This window comes from Anomaloglossus baeobatrachus, chromosome 5, assembly GCF_048569485.1.
Source record: "Anomaloglossus baeobatrachus isolate aAnoBae1 chromosome 5, aAnoBae1.hap1, whole genome shotgun sequence".
In the NCBI taxonomy this organism is placed as follows: Eukaryota; Metazoa; Chordata; class Amphibia; order Anura; family Aromobatidae; genus Anomaloglossus; species Anomaloglossus baeobatrachus.
Window position 1 is genome coordinate 588,425,509 of NC_134357.1, and position 22,221 is coordinate 588,447,729.

The 22,221-nt window shown below is 54.2% G+C and overlaps 1 protein-coding gene across 2 annotated transcripts in view; it reads right to left on the reverse strand.

Annotated features, from left to right (window-relative positions):
• Positions 1-22,221, reverse strand: part of TBCD (tubulin folding cofactor D) — a 162,110-nt gene that overhangs the window by 39,061 nt on the left and 100,828 nt on the right. For both annotated transcript variants that reach the window (XM_075351439.1, XM_075351440.1), the window contains exons 16-27: positions 20,638-20,695; positions 19,886-19,915; positions 19,576-19,661; positions 18,073-18,153; positions 12,620-12,693; positions 10,732-10,849; positions 9,685-9,745; positions 9,383-9,405; positions 2,937-2,968; positions 1,795-1,857; positions 1,578-1,654; positions 1,398-1,479 (exon numbers count right to left, since the gene is read on the reverse strand). In XM_075351439.1, coding sequence (XP_075207554.1) covers positions 1,398-1,479; positions 1,578-1,654; positions 1,795-1,857; positions 2,937-2,968; positions 9,383-9,405; positions 9,685-9,745; positions 10,732-10,849; positions 12,620-12,693; positions 18,073-18,153; positions 19,576-19,661; positions 19,886-19,915; positions 20,638-20,695 — 785 coding nt within the window. The remainder of the gene's footprint in view (positions 1-1,397; positions 1,480-1,577; positions 1,655-1,794; positions 1,858-2,936; positions 2,969-9,382; positions 9,406-9,684; positions 9,746-10,731; positions 10,850-12,619; positions 12,694-18,072; positions 18,154-19,575; positions 19,662-19,885; positions 19,916-20,637; positions 20,696-22,221) is intronic.

Consider the following 22,221-nt stretch of genomic DNA (forward strand, 5'->3'; position numbering starts at 1 on the left):
GGGACAGGGGCAGGGGTAATGTCCCCCGCCTCACTCCCCCTCCGGCAGCCGAGAATATCAGCCGCAGCTGCCCCGGCACAGTCGCATGCAATATGCGGCACTGCCGGCGTGTCCTCGGCTCTTCTTGCCACCGTGTAGCAGTGGTGACAAGGTAATACAAGGGGTTAATGGTGATGGGGGACCACCGCCATTAACCCCAGGCTTGATCATGGCAGCGTCTATGTGAGAGCTGACATGATCAACCCGTAAGTAAAGTGAAAAAAACACAGACACCGAAAAATCCTTTATTTTAAATAAAACCAACAAGCCTCGTTCACCATTTTATTAACCCCTCCCGCACCAAAGCTCCGGCGTAATCCACACAGCTCCGACATCCACAGCTCCGGCTCCGGCGTCCTGCACTGCTGACATCCAGCCGCGACTGTCACAGACACAGCGCTGAATGCAGCAGACAGCAGAGGTAATTACCGGTCATTTCCCACGGCCGGTAATGTGAACTCACTGCCGACCGTGGGAAATGCAGCGATCTGTCCTCTATCTATCTATCTATCTATCTGTCTATCTATCTATCCCTCTGTCTATTCTTCTGTCTATCTACTATCAGAATTAAATGTATTTTTTTTTTTTTTTTCTTCAATGTGCTTTATTGCATTGAATGCAATAAAGCACATCCCAACCCGCACGCGGCAAAACCGCGGCAATACCGCGAACAATACCGCGGTAAAGCCGCGGCAAACCGCATGCGGTTTTCGGGTGCGGTTTCCCGCAGTTTTTTACCGCGGGTGCGGTAATCTTTGAGAGGATGCGGAATTTTCTCAAGAAAATTCCATTTCCCAGTGCGCACAGAGCCTTATAGTAGTTATATTCTTGTATATAGGGGCAGTATTATAGCAGTGATATTCCTGTACACAGGGGGCAGTATTATAGTAGTTATATTCTTGTACATAGGGGCAGTATTATAGTAGTTATATTCCTGTACACAGGGGGCAGTATTATAGTAGTTATATTCTTGTACATAGGGGCAGTATTATAGCAGTGATATTGCTGTACACAGGGGGCAGTATTATAGCAGTGATATTCGTGTACACAGGGGGCAGTATTATAGCAGTGATATTCCTGTACACAGGGGGCAGTAGTGAGCTGGTGCCATCAGACTCTTGCAGGGAGGCTTTTCTCGCTGTGGGGTTGGGTCTCTTCTTTCGTCCCCCGGGGCGTCTTTTCCTTCCTGTGACACATGTTATATATAGGGCAGGTGTTGCCGTATGATGCGGTTTCTGGTTTGGCGGCACAGGTGTGACGCAGGGCTGGGTCTGACTGAGGATGGTAATTGCCCGTGTTGTTTGTTGCTGTAATTGACGTGGTCCCTTTAAGCAGACGGCTGCGGGTGACTCACTCACCTTGTGTGACCGGATCGACCTCTCCGTCCGGTCCTTGGTAAAACTCCTTACACACGGCAGACAGGGCAGAGACCGCGGCTTCCTGCAGGCAGAGGACGGGATTAGCACATCACAGGGACCGGAGAGCGGCCACACCATCACTATGTGGCGGTATTACACTGTATATACACATACACCCACCTTTATCTTCTGTCGGGCCGCACTGGAGAAGAGGTGAAGGCTTTTCAGGGAATCGTTGATAAGATTCTGCCATTCGGCTGAAAAACACAAACCGCCAGTGCGGTCACTGATGGGCGGTCACTGATGGGCGGTCACTGATGGGCGGGCAGAGTGCGGCGGGCACAAGCCAGATATATAAGGAAACGAGGATGCAACGTACGGCGGGGTCACTACTCACCAACCGTAGCCCGGCCCGGGGCTGGGATTTTGGAGAGGGAAAGCTTCTCTATTAGATAGCAAACTGGAGAAAAAGAAAAATATTGATCAAAGACGTCCCCAGAGACCTCGCGGCCGACGTCCCCAGAGACCTCGCGGCCGACGTCCCCAGAGACCTCGCGGCCGACGTCCCCAGAGACCTCGCGGCCGACGTCCCCAGAGACCTCGAGGCCGACGTCCCCAGAGACCTCGAGGCCGACGTCCCCAGAGACCTCGCGGCCGACGTCCCCAAAGACCTCGAGGCCGACGTCCCCAGAGACCTCGCGGCCGACGTCCCCAGAGACCTCGCGGCCGACCTCCCCAGAGACCTCGCGGCCGACCTCCCCAGAGACCTCGCGGCCGACCTCCCCAGAGACCTCGCGGCCGACCTCCCCAGAGACCTCGCGGCCGACCTCCCCAGAGACCTCGCGGCCGACCTCCCCGGAGACCTCGCGGCCGACCTCCCCGGAGACCTCGAGGCCGACGTCCCCGGAGACCTCGAGGCCGACGTCCCCGGAGACCTCGAGGCCGACGTCCCCGGAGACCTCGCGGCCGACGCCCCCGGAGACCTCGCGGCCGACGCCGCCGGAGACCTCGCGGCCGACGTCGCCGGAGACCTCGCGGCCGACGTCGCCGGAGACCTCGCGGCCGACGTCGCCGGAGACCTCGCGGCCGACGTCGCCGGAGACCTCGCGGCCGACGTCGCCGGAGACCTCGCGGCCGACGTCGCCGGAGACCTCGCGGCCGACGTCGCCTGAGACCTCGCGGATATCACGCCTCTGCCCTAACACAATAATGAGGGAGTGAAGTCTGATCAGTAAGGACTCCTCGCAGCTAAACTAGGGGGGCTCTGATAGCCGCCACTTGCTCCCCAAAATTCTTTAAAACAATGGCCCAACACCCACGTCATTAGGCTTCAAAACCTCACTGGCCACAGGAATCAGAAGAGCCTCTGGCAGGGGAGGACAATCCGCTCCACCTAAATCCCTATAATACATCTATGACAAGGTGGAGTAATCCGGCTCCACGTCGTGACAGACGGAAACCTCGTAATGCTGATCCCGGGTATAGCCCATTACTGAGATGGAGACCCATGAGGATCATCAGGGGCTCACACAAGCTTACCTGCAGGTCTCATCAGCTCCCCTCCGAGACCCCTAGGAAGAGATGACACCAAGTTATTAATGGGATGAACAGAGACCCCCCAAAAATATCCCAATATTGTTTGCTACAATCATGTGTGGGGGAACCATGGGGGGGGCCGAGCCCGAAGCCTAAGGCTGCACTACTGAGACCTTGCGAGGATCCGTCTCTCCCCCCTATGGAGCGTCGTAGTGGCTCTGACTTGGTCACCACCGTCTGAGTTTGTCATGTGAACCGTTCCCCATGATTCACGTATTCTCCGTGTTAATGGACATAAGATGAGTGCGAGACAATGAGGACTCCGCCCTGACATTACCGAGGACGGCAGAGCCTCCCAACAGGAGATTAGGGCAGGCGGCGGTGGTAAAAGTAGCCCTTCAGCAACAGAAAACACCCGATTCCTGCCGTCTGCACCATCATCGGTGACAGCGGCGGTGGTCCTGCTGTCAGGAGGAGACAAAGGGCTAAGGAATGTGTCCGATCGGCCGACACAATGAAGGATTCTGCTTAGTCTGCAGTCTATAGTCACAGCATCATCAAGGCGGATTCATGGTCTGTAAGCCGCCATATTCAAAGAAGAGCGACGCCTGCACAGTCCAGCTGATGAGGAGGTCCAAATCCCACTGATCGAGTCAAACAGCTGTCAGCCATGCAGTTATTACATAGCGGACACTACTGGAAATGTGCGGTATGACATAGAGGTTTATTAATTTTTTTTTAATACATTTTTAGGTACCGTCAAGTCTGAAAAATTCCGATAAAAATGGAAAAATTAGTTCAAAATAAATAAATAAAACATAAAAAAATGAAAGAAATTATCAAAACGTAGTAGCTAACAAAGTTGGCATCAATAATAAAACGTCAGCTCATTGTGGACAAAAATAATTAGGGTCCCGCAGTGGGCACGGCTCATACCCCAGGAAAAAAAAAAAAAAAAAGATAGACATTATCAAAACATAGTAGCTAACTTTAAATTGGCACCAATAAAAAGAGTTAGCTTATCGTGGTAAAAAAAAATGTGGGTCCCGCTGTGGGCATGGCTCATACCCCAAGGAAATAAAAAAGAAATGAAAAACTAAATGCTGGAAATTAACATAACGTCGCAGTTAACCTTACAACGGCACCAATAAAATAAGTCAGCTCGTCATGGATAAAACTAATTAGGGCCCCGCTGTGGGCACAGCTCATACCCCAGGAAATGAGAAAAAAATATGATAGAAATTATCAAAACGTAGTAGTTAACCTTAAATTGGCACCAATAAAATAAGTCAATTCATCATGGACATAACTAATTAAGGTCCCACTATGGGCACGGCTCATACCCCCAGGAAATGGGAAAAATAAAATAAAAAAAGAAACGAAAAAAAAAGATAGAAATGATCAATACGTAGTAGTTAACCTTAAATTGGCACTAATAAAATAAGTGAATTCATCATGAATAAAACTAAATAGCGTCCCGCTGTGGGCACGGCTCATACCCCCAGAAAATGGGAAAAAAAAAACGAAAAAAAAAAAGATATAATTATCAAAATGTAGTAGTTAACCTTAAATTGGCACCAATAAAATAAGTCAATTCATCATGAAAAAAACTAATAAGGGTCCCGCTGGGGGCACTGCTCCTACCCCCAGGAAATAGGAAAAAGAAAATAAAAAAATGAAAAAAAAGATAGAAATGATCAAAATGTAGTAGTTAACCTTAAATTGGCACTAAAAAAATAAGTGAATTCATCATGAACAAAACTAATTAGGGTCCCGCTGTGGGCACGGCTCATACCCCCAGGAAATGGGAAAAAAAAAATGAAAAAAGAAATAAAAAAAAAAATATAAATGATCAAAACGTTGTAGTTAACCTTAACCCCTTCAGCCCCAAGCCTATTTTGACCCTAAAGACCAGGCCATTTTTTGCAATTTTGACCAGTGTCACTTTATGAGGTTATAACTCTGTAACGCTTCAACGGATCCCGGTGATTCTGAGATTGTTTTCTCGTGTCATATTGGGCTTCATGTTAGTGGTAAATTTAGGCCAATATTTTTTGCGTTTCTTTGTGAAAAAAACGGAAATTTCGCAAAAATTTTTTAATTTTCAAACTTTTAATTTTTATGCTCTAAAACCAACGAGACATATGACACAAAATAATTAATAAATAACATTTCCCACATGTCTACTTTACATCAGAACAATTTTGGGGAAAAAAAAAAAAAAAAATTTAAGGAAGTTATAGGGGTTCAAAGTTTATGAGCAATTTCTCATTTTTACAACAAAATTTACAAAGCCACTTTTTTTTAGGGACCACATCACATTTGAAGCGATTTTGAAAGGTCTACATGACACAAAACACCCAAAAGTGACACCATTCCAAGAACGGCACCCCTCAGGCTACTCAAAACCACATTCAAGAAGGTTATTAACCCTTCAGGTGCTTCACAGTAACTAAAGCAATGTGGAAGGAAAAAATGAACATTTTACTTTTTGCAACAAAAATGTTAATTTAGCCTCAAATATTGCATATTCACAAGGGTAGCAGGATTAAATGTCCCCCCAAAATTTGTTGGGCAATTTCTTCTGAGCACGCAGATACCTCATATGTGGCGAAAAACCACTGTTTGGGCGCACGGCAGGACTCGGAAGGGAAGGAGCGTCATTTGACTTTTTGAACAGAAAATTAGCTAGAATCGTTAGCCGCACCATGTTGCGTTTGGAGAGCCCCTGAGGTGCCGAAACAGTGGAGCTCCCCCACATGTGACCCCATTTTGGAAACTAGACACCTCATGGAATTTATCTAGATGTTTATTGAGCATTTTGAACCTCTGGGGGCTTCACAAAAGTTAATAGAGTTGAGCCGTGAAAATATTTTTTGCTCAGAATGCAAGGAGCGCCATTTCTGGGATAATTAGCGTATTCCATGTTGTGTTTGGAGACTCCCTGAGGTGCTGAAACAGTGGAGCTCCCCCACATGTGACCCCATTTTGAAAACTAGACCCCCATGGCATAGAAAAAAAAAAAATAGGGCGCACACACAAATGTTCTGCAAAAAAGGGGGGGGGACTAGGTGGGATGGAAAAAAGAAGTCCTGTCCAAAGTCGAGTACGACTGCAGGACGATTGCTGATCAGGTACCTAATTGTTCAAGTTTTTTTTTTTTTATTTGGGGTGCACAAAAAAAAGCAAAAACTAGAGTAACAATTACGTACCTGATCAGCACTTGGCGGCAAGCAGGTGGGGGAGGACGGGGGGGGAGAGGGAGTGGGAGATGCGATTGGGGATAGTTAGAAAAGAGCCACGAACAATACTTACAGGATGGATCAAAACAGCGGCAGATGGGGGGGCAGCGGCATATATAGGGAGCATCTGTGAATGTGAGACGGTGGCGGCTGGGATAGGGTGGGGGCAGATGGGAGAGGGCGCAGTGGATGCAGGAGCGGCAGAGGATGGGGGGAAGGGGGGATGGGAGGGAAGGGGAGTGGGAGGTGAGATTGGGGATAGTTACCCTACAGGATGGATCTAGGCAGCAGGATCACAGGAGATGAAGGAGGCAGCAGATCGGGGAGGGTGAGAAGTGGGAGAGGGAGCGCAGCGCAGATAACGGGTGAGACAGGTGAGCAGAGCAATCACGGGGGTGACAGGTGGAGGGAGAGCGGACCACAGATCACGGGGGTGACAGGGGAGGGAGCACACATCACGGGGGTGACAGGGGAGGGAGCACACATCACGGGGGTGACAGGGGAGGGAGCACACATCACGGGGGTGACAGGGGAGGGAGCACACATCACGGGGGTGACAGGGGAGGGAGCACACATCACGGGGGTGACAGGGGAGAGAGCACACATCACGGGGGTGACAGGGGAGGGAGCACACATCACGGGGGTGACAGGTGAGGGAGCACAGATCACGGGGGTCACAGGTGAGGGAGCACAGATCACGGGGGTGACAGGGGAGGGAGCACACATCACGGGGGTGACAGGGGAGGGAGCACACATCACGGGGGTGACAGGGGAGGGAGCACACATCACGGGGGTGACAGGGGAGGGAGCACAGATCACGGGGGTGACAGGGGAGGGAGCACACATCACGGGGGTGACAGGGGAGGGAGCACACATCACGGGGGTGACAGGGGAGGGAGCACAGATCACGGGGGTGACAGGTGAGGGAGCACAGATCACGGGGGTGACAGGTGAGGGAGCACAGATCACGGGGGTGACAGGTGAGGGAGCACAGATCACGGGGGTGACAGGGGAGGGAGCACACATCACGGGGGTGACAGGGGAGGGAGCACACACCACGGGGGTGACAGGGGAGGGAGCACAGATCACGGGGGTGACAGGTGAGGGAGCACACATCACGGGGGTGACAGGGGAGGGAGCACACATCACGGGGGTGACAGGGGAGGGAGCACACATCACGGGGGTGACAGGGGAGGGAGCAAACATCACGGGGGTGACAGGGGAGGGGGCGGGTAGTCGATCACGGGGGTGAGAGGTGGGGGGGAGCGTGCAGCACATCACGGAGGGGAGGGGGCGAGCAGCACATAACGGAGGAGAGGGGTGCGCAGCCGATCATGAGGGGGAGGGGCCGGGCGGCACATAACGGAGGAGAGGGAGTGCGCAGCACATAATGGAGGAGAGGGAGCGCGCAGCACATAACGGAGGAGAGGGGGCGGGCACCGATCACGAGGGGTAGGGGCCAGGCAGCACATAACGGAGGAGAGGGGGCGAGCACCGATCACGAGGGGGAGGGGCCGGGCAGCACATAACGGAGGAGAGGGAGCGCGCAGCACATAACGGAGAGGGGGCGGGGCCAGGCAGCACATAACGTAGGAGAGGGAGCGCACAGCACATAACGGTGGAGAGGGGATGGGCACCAATCACGAGGGGGAGGGGCCGGGCAGCAGATCGGGGGGAGCGGTGGCACTGTGGCAGATGGAGGGCGGCGGCGGATCGGGAGGCTTTTTGCCGGTTTCATACAGTGCAATGGCAGCGCGGCAACTTCCGGGTCCCATGCTCCGGTCACATAACAACATGGAACCGGAGCTTGTTGCCCTGCCATTGCACTGTATACACTCACTGTGGGTGCTGGCGTGCTGCAGGGACCAACAAGTGAAGCTGAATAGCTGATGGGGGCGGTCACCGGCAACAGGTCCACTGTGATTGGAGAGATCAGTCACAAGGCCGATCTCTCCAATCAGAGCTACTGGAGCTGGGGGAGGGTGATCCAGTGAGGTCACCCAGCTCCAGCCAATGGCCAGTGCTACAGCTACACTGGTCAGGGCTGGATTTCAATGTTTCAGTCACTTTAAATGGCTAGAACATTACAGTGGCTGTGATTGGTTGAGCGGCGTTCGTCAGCCAATCACAGCCTCCGTAGGTCCGGGGAGGAGGCACCACCCCTCCTGAGGTCAGGTACAGGTCCCCTCCTCCCCGAATCTGCGGTTTGTGTTAACAGATCGCAGTCACCGGAGGCTCCGGTGCCGCAATTCCGCCATGACGGAAAGATCCGTCCTTGGTCGTTAAGGCCCAGGGCACCATGACGGATCTTTCCATCCATGGTCGTGAAGGGGTTAAATTGGCACCAATAAAAAGAGTCAGCTCACCGTGGACAAAACTAATTAGGGTACCGCTGTGGGCACGACTCATACCCCAGAAAATGAGAAAAAAAAATATAGAAATTATTGAAACGTAGTAGCTGACATTAAATTGGTACCAATAAAAAGTCAGCTCATAGTGGACAAAAATAATTATGGTCCTGCTATGGGCATGGCTCATACCCCCAGGAAATGGGAAAAAAATGAAAAAAGAAATGAAAAAAAAAAAAAGACATTATTGAAACGTCGTAGTTAACCTTAAACTGGCACCAATAAAAAAAAGTCAGCACATCGTAGACAAAACTAAATAGGGTCCTGCTATGGGCACGGCTCATACCCCCAGGAAATGAAGAAACAAAAAGAAATTAAACAAAGAAATTAAAAAAAGATATGGAAAAAAAGAAGAATTATCAAAACATTAAACTGACAGGAAAAATGTCAGCTCGTCGCGTACAAAAATAATTAGGGTCCTGCTGTGGGCACGGTTCATACCCCCAGGGCCAGTAAGTGTGATCTGCCCTAGATCTGTGCCCTCCAGATGGAGAGGCCATGATTCTGAGTGAGCGTACATCCGTAAGACGAGTATTCGGAGAATTTCCAAGCCTACAGGTAAGTAACGGCAACTTCCTCATAGCGAACGTGGCTAACATTGCAGAGCCGACAGGTGGATGGCGGCGGAATGTCACCCCGGGGCACGGCTCAGACTGTATACACAGACGCTCCCCCTTATATGGTGCCAGTCTCTATATACACTGGACCTCCCCCTCATTCAGTGTCAGCCTCTATACGGCCTCCCCCGCTCTCCCCGATGGACCAGCAGGAGTAGTTGTGGTGGCCATGATGCTCTCACCTGTACAGCTGACGCTCCTGGAGCTGAAATAGAAGAAGATATGGACGTCAGTGATGAAACCCAACACCAGACGCCTCGCTACTTCCAACAGGGGATCATCAGAAGATTCCTGACATATCGGGGCAGAGCGGCTGACACAAAGCTCCAAACCCCCAGCACAGGCGCAGCATGATCACAGCAGCCTGGATACCGGCAACCTCCACTAGAGGGTGCTCCCTGTACACAGGATATGCGGGGACTCATCAGCTCCCCCAGTGGTGGCTGCGAGACATCACAACACTGAACCAGAAACAGCTACTTACCGCTCCATGTACAGACAGCAACCCCGATATCACCTCACTGCCCAGGAGGTCCGCCACCGGCCTGCAAGAGAAAGGGCGCATGTAAAGCAGAACAGAGAGCGCAGCTCTGGAGTATAATACAGGATCAGTAATGTAATGTATGTGCACAGTGACTGGACCAGCAGAATAGTGAGCGCAGCTCTGGAGTATAAAACAGGATCAGTAATGTAATGTATGTACACAGTGACTGCACTAGCAGAATAGTGAGTGCAGCTCTGGAGTATAAAACAGGATCAGTAATGTAATGTATGTACACAGTGACTGCCCCAACAGAATAGTGAGTGCAGCTCTGGAGTATAATACAGGAGGTAACTCAGGATCAGTAATGTAATGTATGTACACAGTGACTGCACCAGCAGAATAGTAAGTGCAGCTCTGGAGTATAATACAGGAGGTAACTCAGGATCAGTAATGTAATGTATGTACACAGTGACTGCACCAGCAGAATAGTGAGTGCAGCTCTGGAGTATAATACAGGAGGTAACTCAGGATCAGTAATGTAATGTATGTACACAGTGACTGCCCCAGCAGAATAGTGAGTGCAGCTCTGGAGTATAATACAGGAGGTAACTCAGGATCAGTAATGTAATGTATGTACACAGTGACTGCACCAGCAGAATAGTGAGTGCAGCTCTGGAGTATAATACACGATCAGTAATGTAATGTATGTTCACAGTGACTGCACCAGCAGAATAGTGAGTGCAGCTCTGGAGTATAATACAGGAGGTGGTACGGGATCACTCCTGTGGATGCAGCACAGGCGGCTCTGGTATTGGCAGGCGGCGGTGACGTCTTGGTGTTTGGAGCCCTCGCCTCCTGTCCTGTGCTCCGGAGCTGCGTGCGTAGATGCCAGACGACCTCTGCAGCTTCAATGTCGCACAGATGTGATCTGGTTTGCTGTTGTTGACAGTCAGTAGAATGTGAGACATGGCAGTCGGTGGCGGGTGCAGCCCGGATGTCTGCTGCCGGTGGAGCGTGGCTGGCGGTGTCCGTGCGCCCCCCTCTTACCTGCCCTCCTGGACGGCCAGCTTGTACAGTGCGTGGGTGACCTCTGCGCAGGCCAGGATAGCCCCGTGCCGGGTGTGCAGATCGGAGCCGGTGGTCAGCGGCAGCAGCCGGGGCAGAACTGAAAAACAAACATTGTGTGACGGCCGCTGAGTGATTCCGGGCGTCACCTTCTGTGTTTTTGCACTTTTAACTGATTCCATCAAAAAGGAAGGGTCTCAATTCAATGTGAGGCTGAGACTCTGATCACGGCCGTCACTGGCAGGCACCAACTCTAACCACAGCCACCAGCTCTGATCACGGCCGTCACTGGCAGGCACCAACTCTAACCACAGCCACCAGCTCTGATCACGGCCGATACAGGCAGGCACCAGCTCTAACCACAGCCACCAGCTCTGATCACGGCCGATACAGGCAGGCACCAGCTCTAACCACAGCCACCAGCTCTGATCACGGCCGATACAGGCAGGCACCAGCTCTAACCACAGCCACCAGCTCTGATCACGGCCGATACAGGCAGGCACCAGCTCTAACCACAGCCACCAGCTCTGATCACGGCCGATACAGGCAGGCACCAACTCTAACCACAGCCACCAGCTCTGATCACGGCCGTCACTGGCAGGCACCAACTCTAACCACAGCCACCAGCTCTGATCACGGCCGATACAGGCAGGCACCAGCTCTAACCACAGCCACCAGCTCTGATCACGGCCGATACAGGCAGGCACCAGCTCTAACCACAGCCACCAGCTCTGATCACGGCCGTCACAGGCAGGCACCAACTCTAACCACAGCCACCAGCTCTGATCACGGCCGTCACTGGCAGGCACCAACTCTAACCACAGCCACCAGCTCTGATCACGGCCGTCACTGGCAGGCACCAACTCTAACCACAGCCACCAGCTCTGATCACGGCCGTCACAGGCAGGCACCAGCTCTAACCACAGCCACCAGCTCTGATCACGGCCGATACAGGCAGGCACCAGCTCTAACCACAGCCACCAGCTCTGATCACGGCCGTCACAGGCAGGCACCAGCTCTAACCACAGCCACCAGCTCTGATCACGGCCGATACAGGCAGGCACCAGCTCTAACCACAGCCACCAGCTCTGATCACGGCCGATACAGGCAGGCACCAGCTCTAACCACAGCCACCAGCTCTGATCACGGCCGATACAGGCAGGCACCAACTCTAACCACAGCCACCAGCTCTGATCACGGCCGTCACTGGCAGGCACCAACTCTAACCACAGCCACCAGCTCTGATCACGGCCGTCACTGGCAGGCACCAACTCTAACCACAGCCACCAGCTCTGATCACGGCCGATACAGGCAGGCACCAGCTCCGATCATAGCTATTACAGGCAGGCGCTGGCTCTGATCATAGCTGTCACAGACAAGCACTAGCTCAGATCACGGCCGTCACAGGCAGGCACCAGCTACGATCACGGCTGTCACAGGCAGGCACCAGCTCCAATCATGGCCGTCACAGGAAGGCACCAGCTCCGATCACGGCCATCACAGGCAGGCACCAGCTCCAATCATGGCCGTCACAGGCAGGCACCAGCTCCGATCACGGCCGTCACAGGCAGGCCCCAGCTACGATCACGGCCGTCACAGGCAGGCACCAGCTACGATCACGGGCGTCACAGGCAGGCACCAGCTCTGATTACGGCCGATACAGGCAGGCACCAGCTCCGATCATGGCCGTCACCAGCTCCGATCACGGTCGTCACAGGCAGGCACCAGCTCCGATCACGGTCGTCACAGGCAGGCACCAGCTCCGATCACGGTCGTCACAGGCAGGCACCAGCTCCGATCACGGTCGTCACAGGCAGGCACCAGCTCCGATCCCGACAGACATGTGATCTATGGTGTATACGGGTCTTACCGGACTTGGTCATGTATTCCGGGGCCACCGGCGTCAGGTTGTGCAGTGCTTTAGTAGACAGATCCCGGATCACACTGAAACGACACAGAGCGTTACCGTCCATTACTGGGTGACAGCGGCGGCCATACTGGGGTCACCACCTGTACCCCGACACAGCACAGGGATTCACTGCAGCGTCCGAAGATCAGGGAAACAGCGGCCTCTGTGATGTGGGATCTAGAAGATTACAGAGAAGAGTGGAAAGTGCAGACAACGGACGGAGGCGGATCACAAAGAGAACGGGGGGGGGGGGGGACACGGGCATCCTGGACACAGAGAACGGGGGGGGGGACACGGGCATCCTGGACACAGAGAACGGGGGGGGGACACGGGCATCCTGGACACAGAATGGGGGGGGGGCACGGGCATCCTGGACACAGAGAACGGGGGGACAGGGGCATCCTGGACACAGAGAAAGGGGGGGGGACACGGGAATCCTGGACACAGAGAACGGGGGGGGGGACAGGGGCATCCTGGACACAGAGAAAGGGGGGGGGGACACGGGCATCCTGGACACAGAGAACAGGGGGGGACACGGGCATCCTGGACACAGAGAAAGGGGGGGGGGGACACGGGCATCCTGGACACAGAGAACGGGGGGGGGGGGCACGGGCATCCTGGACACAGAGAAAGGGGGGGCACGGGCATCCTGGACACAGAGAAAGGGGGGACAGGGGCATCCTGGACACACAGAAAGGGGGGACAGGGGCATCCTGGACACAGAGAAAGGGGGGAACACGGGCATCCTGGACACAGAGAAAGGGGGGGGGACACGGGCATCCTGGACACAGAGAAAGGGGGGGGGGACACACGGGCATCCTGGACACCGAGAACAGGGGGGGGGGGCACGGGCATCCTGGACACAGAGAAAGGGGGGGACAGGGGCATCCTGGACACAGAGAAGGGCGGGGGCACGAGCATCCAGGACACAGAGAACAGGGGGGCGGGGCACGGGCATCCTGGACACAGAACGGGGGGGGGACGGACACGGGCATCCTGGACACAGAAAACAGGGGGGGGGCACGGGCATCCTGGACACAGGGGATACCGGCATCCTGGACACAGAGAAAGGGGGGACAGGGGCATTCTGGACACAGAGAAAGGGGGGACACGGGCATCCTGGACACAGAGAAAGGGGGGGGGACACACGGGCATCCTGGACACAGGGGATACCGGCATCCTGGACACAGAGAAAGGGGGGACAGGGGCATTCTGGACAGAGAAAGGGGGACACGGGCATCCTGGACACAGAGAAAGGGGGGACACGGGCAGTCCTGACGGGACTGTGGATCAGAAGGGATCAGAGAGGAGGAGACCCGGGCCAGTGCCAGCGCTTTGTTCTGGACACTGCGGTGTCGGGGTCGCTTTATGGTGGTGGCACCAGACGGGGGACATCATCACGGCCCTGGCGCTGCACTGACACCTCGCAGGCTGCTGGTGTAACCCGACGTGCCCCGCAGGCGCGTTTGCTTTCTTCTTTTTTGTCCACAATGTGCATTGTGTGAAGCGCGTCGCTGGTGGCGGTGAGATTCTTCCCTGAGATCGGCCGTGTTTTCTGCTCCACCTGTTTGTCTGGTTTTGGGCTGACACATGCACAGGTGAGCGGCTGCGGGACGTGGTGCTTGTACCCGCAGCGTGACAATGGGCGTCATCCTGGAGAGATACCATGGGGGGGGCGTCTGGTATATGGATATGCATTGCTGAGACCGATACACTGTAACAAACCATCAGGACAGTAGAGGCTTTGTATAAACCTTCGCTCGCGCATTTCAAGGCCACACGGGCATCAACTTTGAAAACGAGTGCCCTGCTGGGAATCTGCCAAGAAACAAGCTGCCTTCTGCGCATGCGCCGGTCCGGGCGTCACCTCGAGGTCATCCGATTCCCTATTCTCCGTTTTGCACGGAAGCTGCAATAAGAGAAGACATGAACCAAGCCGCCTGGAAGTCACACCAGGACTCACGCATGTGCGAAGGACAAAAACAGGGCAAAACAAGCTGCGCATGCGCCGGTGCGGGCGTCACCTCGAGGTCATCCGGTTTCCTTATTCTTCATTTTGCATGGAAGCTTCAACAATAAGATAAGAAACCAGCAGCCCAAAAGTCACACCGAGACTGACGCATGCTCGAAAGACAAAAATAGGGCAAAACAAACTGCGCATGCGCCGGTCCTTCTTCTAGTGCCAGTAAGGAGTCTCGACATAAAGGTGACATCAACCGCGTTAATAAAAAATAGAGGGGCCTGGAAAGCAGAGGTTCAATAGACAATTGCTCTGCCTCCCCAAAAAACAACTGCACATGCGCCAGACCTAGCGAGAGATCAATGAGCAGTGAGGATGACATAGGTGGTGTCATCCATATCAATCAATTGAAAAGTGGCTTCGATCGGTGGCTTAAGAAAGTTGATACTTCTACCAAAAACAAAGTGGAAAAAATTGTGCATGCACCGGTCCTATACTGGTGCCGATAAGGAGTTTCGACTAGTATGTATGACGTAGTGGGGACATCATCAGCGTCAATCAGAAACAGAAGGGCCTGGCTTATCTCCGGTTCAACAGGCGATTATTCTGCCCCTTGAAAAAACAACTGCGCATGCGCTGGTCCTAGTACGAGGTTTTGGAGCAGTGAGGATGACAGGGGATGTCATCCATGTCAATAAAGGGAAGAGTGGCTTCGATCGGTGGCTTAAGAAAGTCGATTCTTCTGCCAAAAACAAAGCGAAAAACATGCGCATGCGCTGGTCCTATACTGGTGCCAGTCTCGACTAAGATAGAGGAACCTGGCTTGGCAATGGTTCAGCAGGCGATTCTATGCCCGCTCAAAAAACAACTGCGCATGCGCCGGTCCTAGCGTGAGGTTTTCAAGCAGTGAGGATGACATAGGGGACGTCATCCATGTCAATCAAGACTGGTGACTTAAGAAAATCTATTTCTCTGCCAAAAAGAAGGCAAAACAGACTGCGCATGCGTCGGTCCTATACTGGTGCCAGTATGGAGTCTCGACTAAGATAGAGGAACCTGGCTTGGCATTGGTTCAACAGGCGATTCCTATGCCCCCTCAAAAAACATCTGCACATGCGCCGGTCCTAGCGTGAGATTTTCGAGCAGTGAGGATGACAGAGGGGACCGTCACCCATATCAATTAAAATTGGTGGCTTAAAAAAAGTCTATTTCTCTGCCAAAAAGAAGACAAAACAGACTGCGCATGCACCAGTCCTATGTTGATCCCAGTAAGGAGTCTCAACTGGAGTAGAAGAGACAGAGGGGCCTGGCTTGGCATTTCTTCAACAGGTGATTCCTCTGTCCAAAAAAAATGAACCTATGCAAGGTTATCAAGCAGTGGGAAAAGTGGCTTCGATATCTGGCAACTCCTCTACCAAAATCTTAGACAATCCTACTTGCGCATGTGCCGATCCAATGCCGGAAAATTTGAGAAATGATGATATAACAAAGGACGTCATTGCTGGCTTAGTGCAGATTCCTCTGCCCGAAACGGGCGAAAAACAAAATTGAGGATAACATACGACAGGTCATCCACTTCAGTTGAAGAAAGAGGGGTCTGGCTTAGCGCAGATTCAACTGCGCATGCGCTGGACCTAGCGTGAGGTTTTCGATCAGCAAGGATGACATAGGGGACGTCATCCATGTCAATCAAGAGAAAAGTGGCTTAGACTGATGACTTAAAGTCTATTCCTCTGCCTACAACTTGGACAACACTAACGGCGCATGCGCCGGACCTAGCGTAAGGTTTTCGATCAGCGAGGATGACATAGGGGACGTCATCCATGTCAATCAAGGGAAAAGTGGCATAAGAAAGTCAATGCCTCTGCCTAGAACTTGGACAATCCTACAGGCGCATGCGTGGGACCTAGAGTGAGGTTCTCGATCAGCGAGGATGATACAGGGGACGTCATCCATGTCAATTCAATGGAAAAGTGGCTTTGACCAGTGGCTTAGGAAAGTCAATGCCTACAACTTCGTCAATCCCACCGGCGCATGCGCCGGACCTAACGTAAGGTTTTCGATCAGCGGGAATGATGTAGGGGATGTCATCCATGTCAATCAAGAGAAAAGTGGCTTTGACCGGTGGCTTAAGAAAGTCAATACCTCTGCCTAGAACTTGGACAATCCCACCAGGCATGCGCTGGACCTACCGTGAGGTTTTCGATCAGCGAGGATGACATAGTGGATATCATCCATGTCAATCAAGGAAAAAGAGGCCTAAGAAAGTCAATGTTTTTGCCTACAACTCTGACAATCCCACCGGCGCATGCACAGGAGCTAACGTGAGGTTTTCGATCAGCGGGAATGATTTAGGGAATGTCATCGATGTCAATCAAGAGAAAAGTGGCTTTGACCGCCTGTGGCTTAAGAAAGTCAATACCTCTGCCTACAACTTGGACAATCCCACCGGCGCATGCGCAGGACCTAGAGTGAGGTTTTCGATCAGCGAGGATGATGATGATGTAGGGGACGTCATCCATGTCAATCAAAAGCAAAGTGGCTTTGACTGGTGGCTTAAGTCAATGTTTCTGCCTACAACTTGAAAAATCCCACCGGCGCATGCGCGGGACCTAACATGAGGTTTTCGATCAGGGGGAATGATGTAGGGGACATCATCCATTTCAGTCAAGGGAAAAGTGACTTTGATGGGTGGCTTAAGTCAATGTTTCTGCCTACAACTTGGACAATCCCACCGGCACATGCGCCGGACCTAGCGTAAGATGTTCTGGGAAATAATAAGATGACATAAGGGTCGTCACTGCTGCCTTAGTGCAAATTCAAAAGGAGGCTTAAGGAAATGGATTGCTCTGCTCCAAACGGGTGTAACACCACCTGCGCATGTGCCAGACACTTGTGCCAGGGCTATGGACATTTTAAGTGGTATGTCGATGACGTAGGTTACATCAGAGACCGGGGCTGAAAGTCTAATCCCTCTGCCTGAAACAGAAATAATGTTCCGCATGCGCGGGGGCAATTGTTTGGAAGTCAAGCCAGGCGGTTCTTGTCGCGTGGTTCTGGTTTGGGAGGGTGAAACATGGTGACAAGTTCCCTTTAAGGATTGAAGGTGTAGGGGGCAGCGTGGGTCATGACCCCTGCAGGTGACGCGAGTGGATGTGCCCCCGCCGGCTCTGACTACAGAGGAGGCAGAGTTACTGTAAACAGTCAGTTGTGTAAACAATCAGGGCTAGGGGCCGCGGGGAAGGGATCTCGCAGCCGCCGGATCGTGCCGGCACCTGAGGGAGACGTAGGGAAAACTGAGAATCTGAGGATTACCGGGCGGCTGCCAGTTGACATAATAAACACGGCGGCCTGTCAGCACTCGCCGCGGGGGCCACCGAGGAAATCTAGGTCAGGACAATTCCAATAATCCAGCGCTTCACTGGGTCTGAACTATCGGACGTCAACAACTTACTGGTCCCAGTGATTGATCTTCATCTCCACCAGGTGGTCAATCATGGACGTGGTGTACTGCGGGAAGCCGGCCACAAAAACGCTGCAGACAAACACAAGGTCCATCAGTCTGATGACGGGACCCCACTCTACACCCTCCATCATGACAAGACCCCAGTCTACACCCTCCACCATGATGGGATCCCAATCTACACCCCCCACCATGACAAGACCCCACTCTAGACCCTCCACCATGACAAGACCCCAGTCTACACCTTCCACCATGATGGGATCCCAATCTACACCCCCCACCATGACGGGACCGCGCTCTACACCCCCCACCATGACAAGACCCCACTCTAGACCCCCCACCATGATGGGATCCCAATCTACACCCCCCACCATGACGGGACCCCACTCTAAACCCCCCACCATGACGGGACCCCACTCTACAACCCAAACGAGAGGACCCCCACTCTACACCCTCCACCATAACAGGACCTCGCCCTATACCCTCCACCATGACGGGACCTCAGTCTACACCACCACCATAACGGGACCTCGCTCTACACCCCTCACCATGACGGGACCTCGCTCTACACCCCCACCATGACGGAACGTCGCTCTACACCCCCACCATGATGGGACGTCGCTCTACACCCCCACCATGACGGGACCTCGCTCTACATCCCCACCATGACGGGACCTCGCTCTACACCCCCCACTGACAGGACCCTGCTCTACACCCCCCACCATGACAGGACCCCAGTCTACACCCTCCACCATGACAAGACCCCAGTCTACACCCTCCACCATGATGGGATCCCAATCTACACCCCCCACCATGACGGGACCTCGCTCTACACCCCCCACCATGACAAGACCCCACTCTAGACCCTCCACCATGATGGGATCCCAATCTACACCCCCCACCATGACGGGACCCCACTCTACACCCCCCACCATGACGGGACCCCACTCTAGACCCTCCACCATAACAGGACCTCGCCCTATACCCTCCACCATGACGGGACCTCAGTCTACACCCCCACCATAACGGGACCTCGCTCTACACCCCTCACCATGACGGGACCTCGCTCTACACCCCCACCATGACGGGACGTCGCTCTACACCCCCACCATGACGGGACGTCGCTCTACACCCCCACCATGACGGGACCTCGCTCTACACCCCCACCATGACGGGACCTCGCTCTACATCCCCACCATGACGGGACCTCGCTCTACACCCCCCACTGACAGGACCCTGCTCTACACCCCCCACCATGACAGGACCCTGTTCTACACCCTCCACCATAACGGGACCTCGCTCTACACCCCCACCATGACGGGACCTCGCTCTACACCCTACACCATGATGGGACCCCGCTCTACACCCTTCACCATGACAGGACCCCCGCTCTACTCCCTCCACCATGACAGGACCCCGCTCTACACCCTCCACCATGACTGGACCCCTGTCCTACCCCCCACCTTCCCAGCACACTGTCTATTTTCGGGGTACCTGATGTTCAGGAAGCAGTTTGCCCGATTACCCACTGCGAAGTAGTCTGCGGTGGTGAGGATGTCGATGCCGTGCGGAAATGTCCCCTGTAGGGGGAGGAGAAGCGAGTCACCGGGGGAGTCCAGCACCACATTCACCCAGCTCTCCACACACCCCGAATGGCTGCAGAGATGGAGCGATCTATTGCTGTGAATCAAGGGCTCAGGATGAGCAGACTATGATGTGTGGGGGGGGGTCTGGGAAAGCTGGGGAGGGGGCCGGAGTCTGGCACGCAGAGGGTTAATAGTGATGGCTGTGAAAATGACTGTACCTGTCTCCCAACATTCTCCTGGAAGGCGGCCTGTGGAGGAGAAAAACAGAGGAGGTGAGAGACCCCCGCTCATAAGACCTCGATCATAAACCCCCCGATCCCCCGCTCATAAGCCCCCCGATCCCCGCTCATAAGCCCCCAATCATAAACCCCCCGATCCCCGCTCATAAACCCCCCGATCCCCCGCTCATAAGCCCCCAACCCCCCCGCTCATAAGCCCCCCGATCCCCTGCCCATAAACCCCCCGATTCCTCGCTCACAAGCCCTCTGATCCCCGCTCATAAGCCCCCGATCATAAACCCCCCGATCCCCCGCTCATAAATCCCATGATACCTCGCTCACAAGCCCCCCCCCGATCCCTCGCCCATAAGCCCCCCGATCCCTCGCCCATAAGCCCCCCCGATCCCTCGCCCATAAGCCCCCCGATCCCTCGCCCATAAGCCCCCAGATCCCTCGCCCATAAGCCCCCAGATCCATCGCCCATAAGCCCCCCAATCCCACACCCTTAGTCTCCCTCGGTGATGAATGTCTGCACTGACACACGGTAATGCACAGTCAGCTGTGAGAGGATTCTGTGTCTAGTCACTGACAGGCAGCAGAGATGAGCCTTAAAGGGGCAGTCCAGGATTACACCCCCCCGCGGAGCGTTAACCCTGTGATGGCTGCTTCTCACAGCTGAGGGTTCGCTCCAGTGCAGACAATCCTCGGTGTGATTTCTGCAGCCTCAGATCCCCCCTCCCCCCACAACTTACCGAGGCGGCTCGTCTGCAGTTCACGTCACGATCAAAGATGGCGGCGACGATCAGCGCACTGCAAGACAAAGGGGAAGGGGTGAGGCGGGCGCGTCCTGAATATCAGGGGGGTTGTAGTCCATTATGGCCGGAACAAAGCAGCACCCAGCTTTCCCAGACCCCTGAAAACCGGATCAGCATGTGATGGTTTGCCTTTCAGGTGCTTGGAAAAGTTGGGTGGTGTAAAGATGGGTATACATTATATAACAAGAAGAGGATTACTCTGCTTTCCCAGACTCCTGAATGGCAGATCTGCTCAGGAATCAGCAGCCTGGAAAAGTTGGGCCATTAAAAACCCCAAATTGGACATTAACCATTCAGGTGCCAGGGAAAGCTGGGTGGGGAAAACGACAGAGGAATCATCACCCAGCTTTCCCAGGCTCCTGAATGGTAAATAAAGCTAATATAGAAATGTATGGTAACAAAAGTAGATAGACTTATCATTCAGGAGCCTGGGAAAGCTGGGTGATGATTCCTCTGTCGTGCTCCCCACCCATAGTCCTCTATGTAGTCATACATTGGATAGATTCCGGTAAGAAGGGTATGTATCTGATTACAGACCCCAGAGGAAATGACCACCCAGCTTTCCCAGGCTCCTGATTAGTACTCAGCTTTCTAAGGCCTCTGAATGGAGAATCAGAAAAATATGACATTTCAGGAACCCAGGAAAGATGGGTGACAGGAAAGGAGGCTGGAAGTGTAGACATGGCGCCTGCAGTGAGCAGGTGTAGTAATGGCTGCCGGTCACCCAGCTTTCCCGGGAGCAGACAGACGAGCCCAGGCTGCGCCCTTCTCCCCCCTCAGACAGGATTTTGCAGCTTTTGTTGTGCGAGTTTCTGTGATACTGAAGGAAGAGCCGGCAGCGAAGGTTCCCACGGGGCCGCCAGCCCGGGAGCCGGCGAGTCCGGGCACGTCCGCACCACGCCCGCCGCCGGGATCACAGCGGAGCCGCAGAGCGGGCGAGAGGACGAGCAGAGGGGGCGAGAGGACGAGCGGAGCCGCAGAGCGGGCGAGAGGACGAGCAGAGCCGCAGAGGAGGAGCAGAGGGGACGAGAGGACGAGCAGAGCCGCAGAGGACGAGCAGAGCCGCAGAGGACGAGCAGAGCCGCAGAGGACGAGCAGAGCCGCAGAGGACGAGCAGAGCCGCAGAGGACGAGCAGAGTCGCAGAGGACGAGCAGAGCCGCAGAGGACGAGCAGAGCCGCAGAGGGGGCGAGAGGACGAGCAGAGCCGCAGAGGGGGCGAGAGGACGAGCAGAGCCGCAGAGCGGGCGAGAGGACGAGCAGAGGGGGCGAGAGGACGAGCGGAGCCGCAGAGCGGGCGAGAGGACGAGCAGAGCCGCAGAGGAGGAGCAGAGGGGACGAGAGGACGAGCAGAGCCGCAGAGGACGAGCAGAGCCGCAGAGGACGAGCAGAGCCGCAGAGGACGAGCAGAGCCGCAGAGGACGAGCAGAGCCGCAGAGGACGAGCAGAGTCGCAGAGGACGAGCAGAGCCGCAGAGGACGAGCAGAGCCGCAGAGGGGGCGAGAGGACGAGCAGAGCCGCAG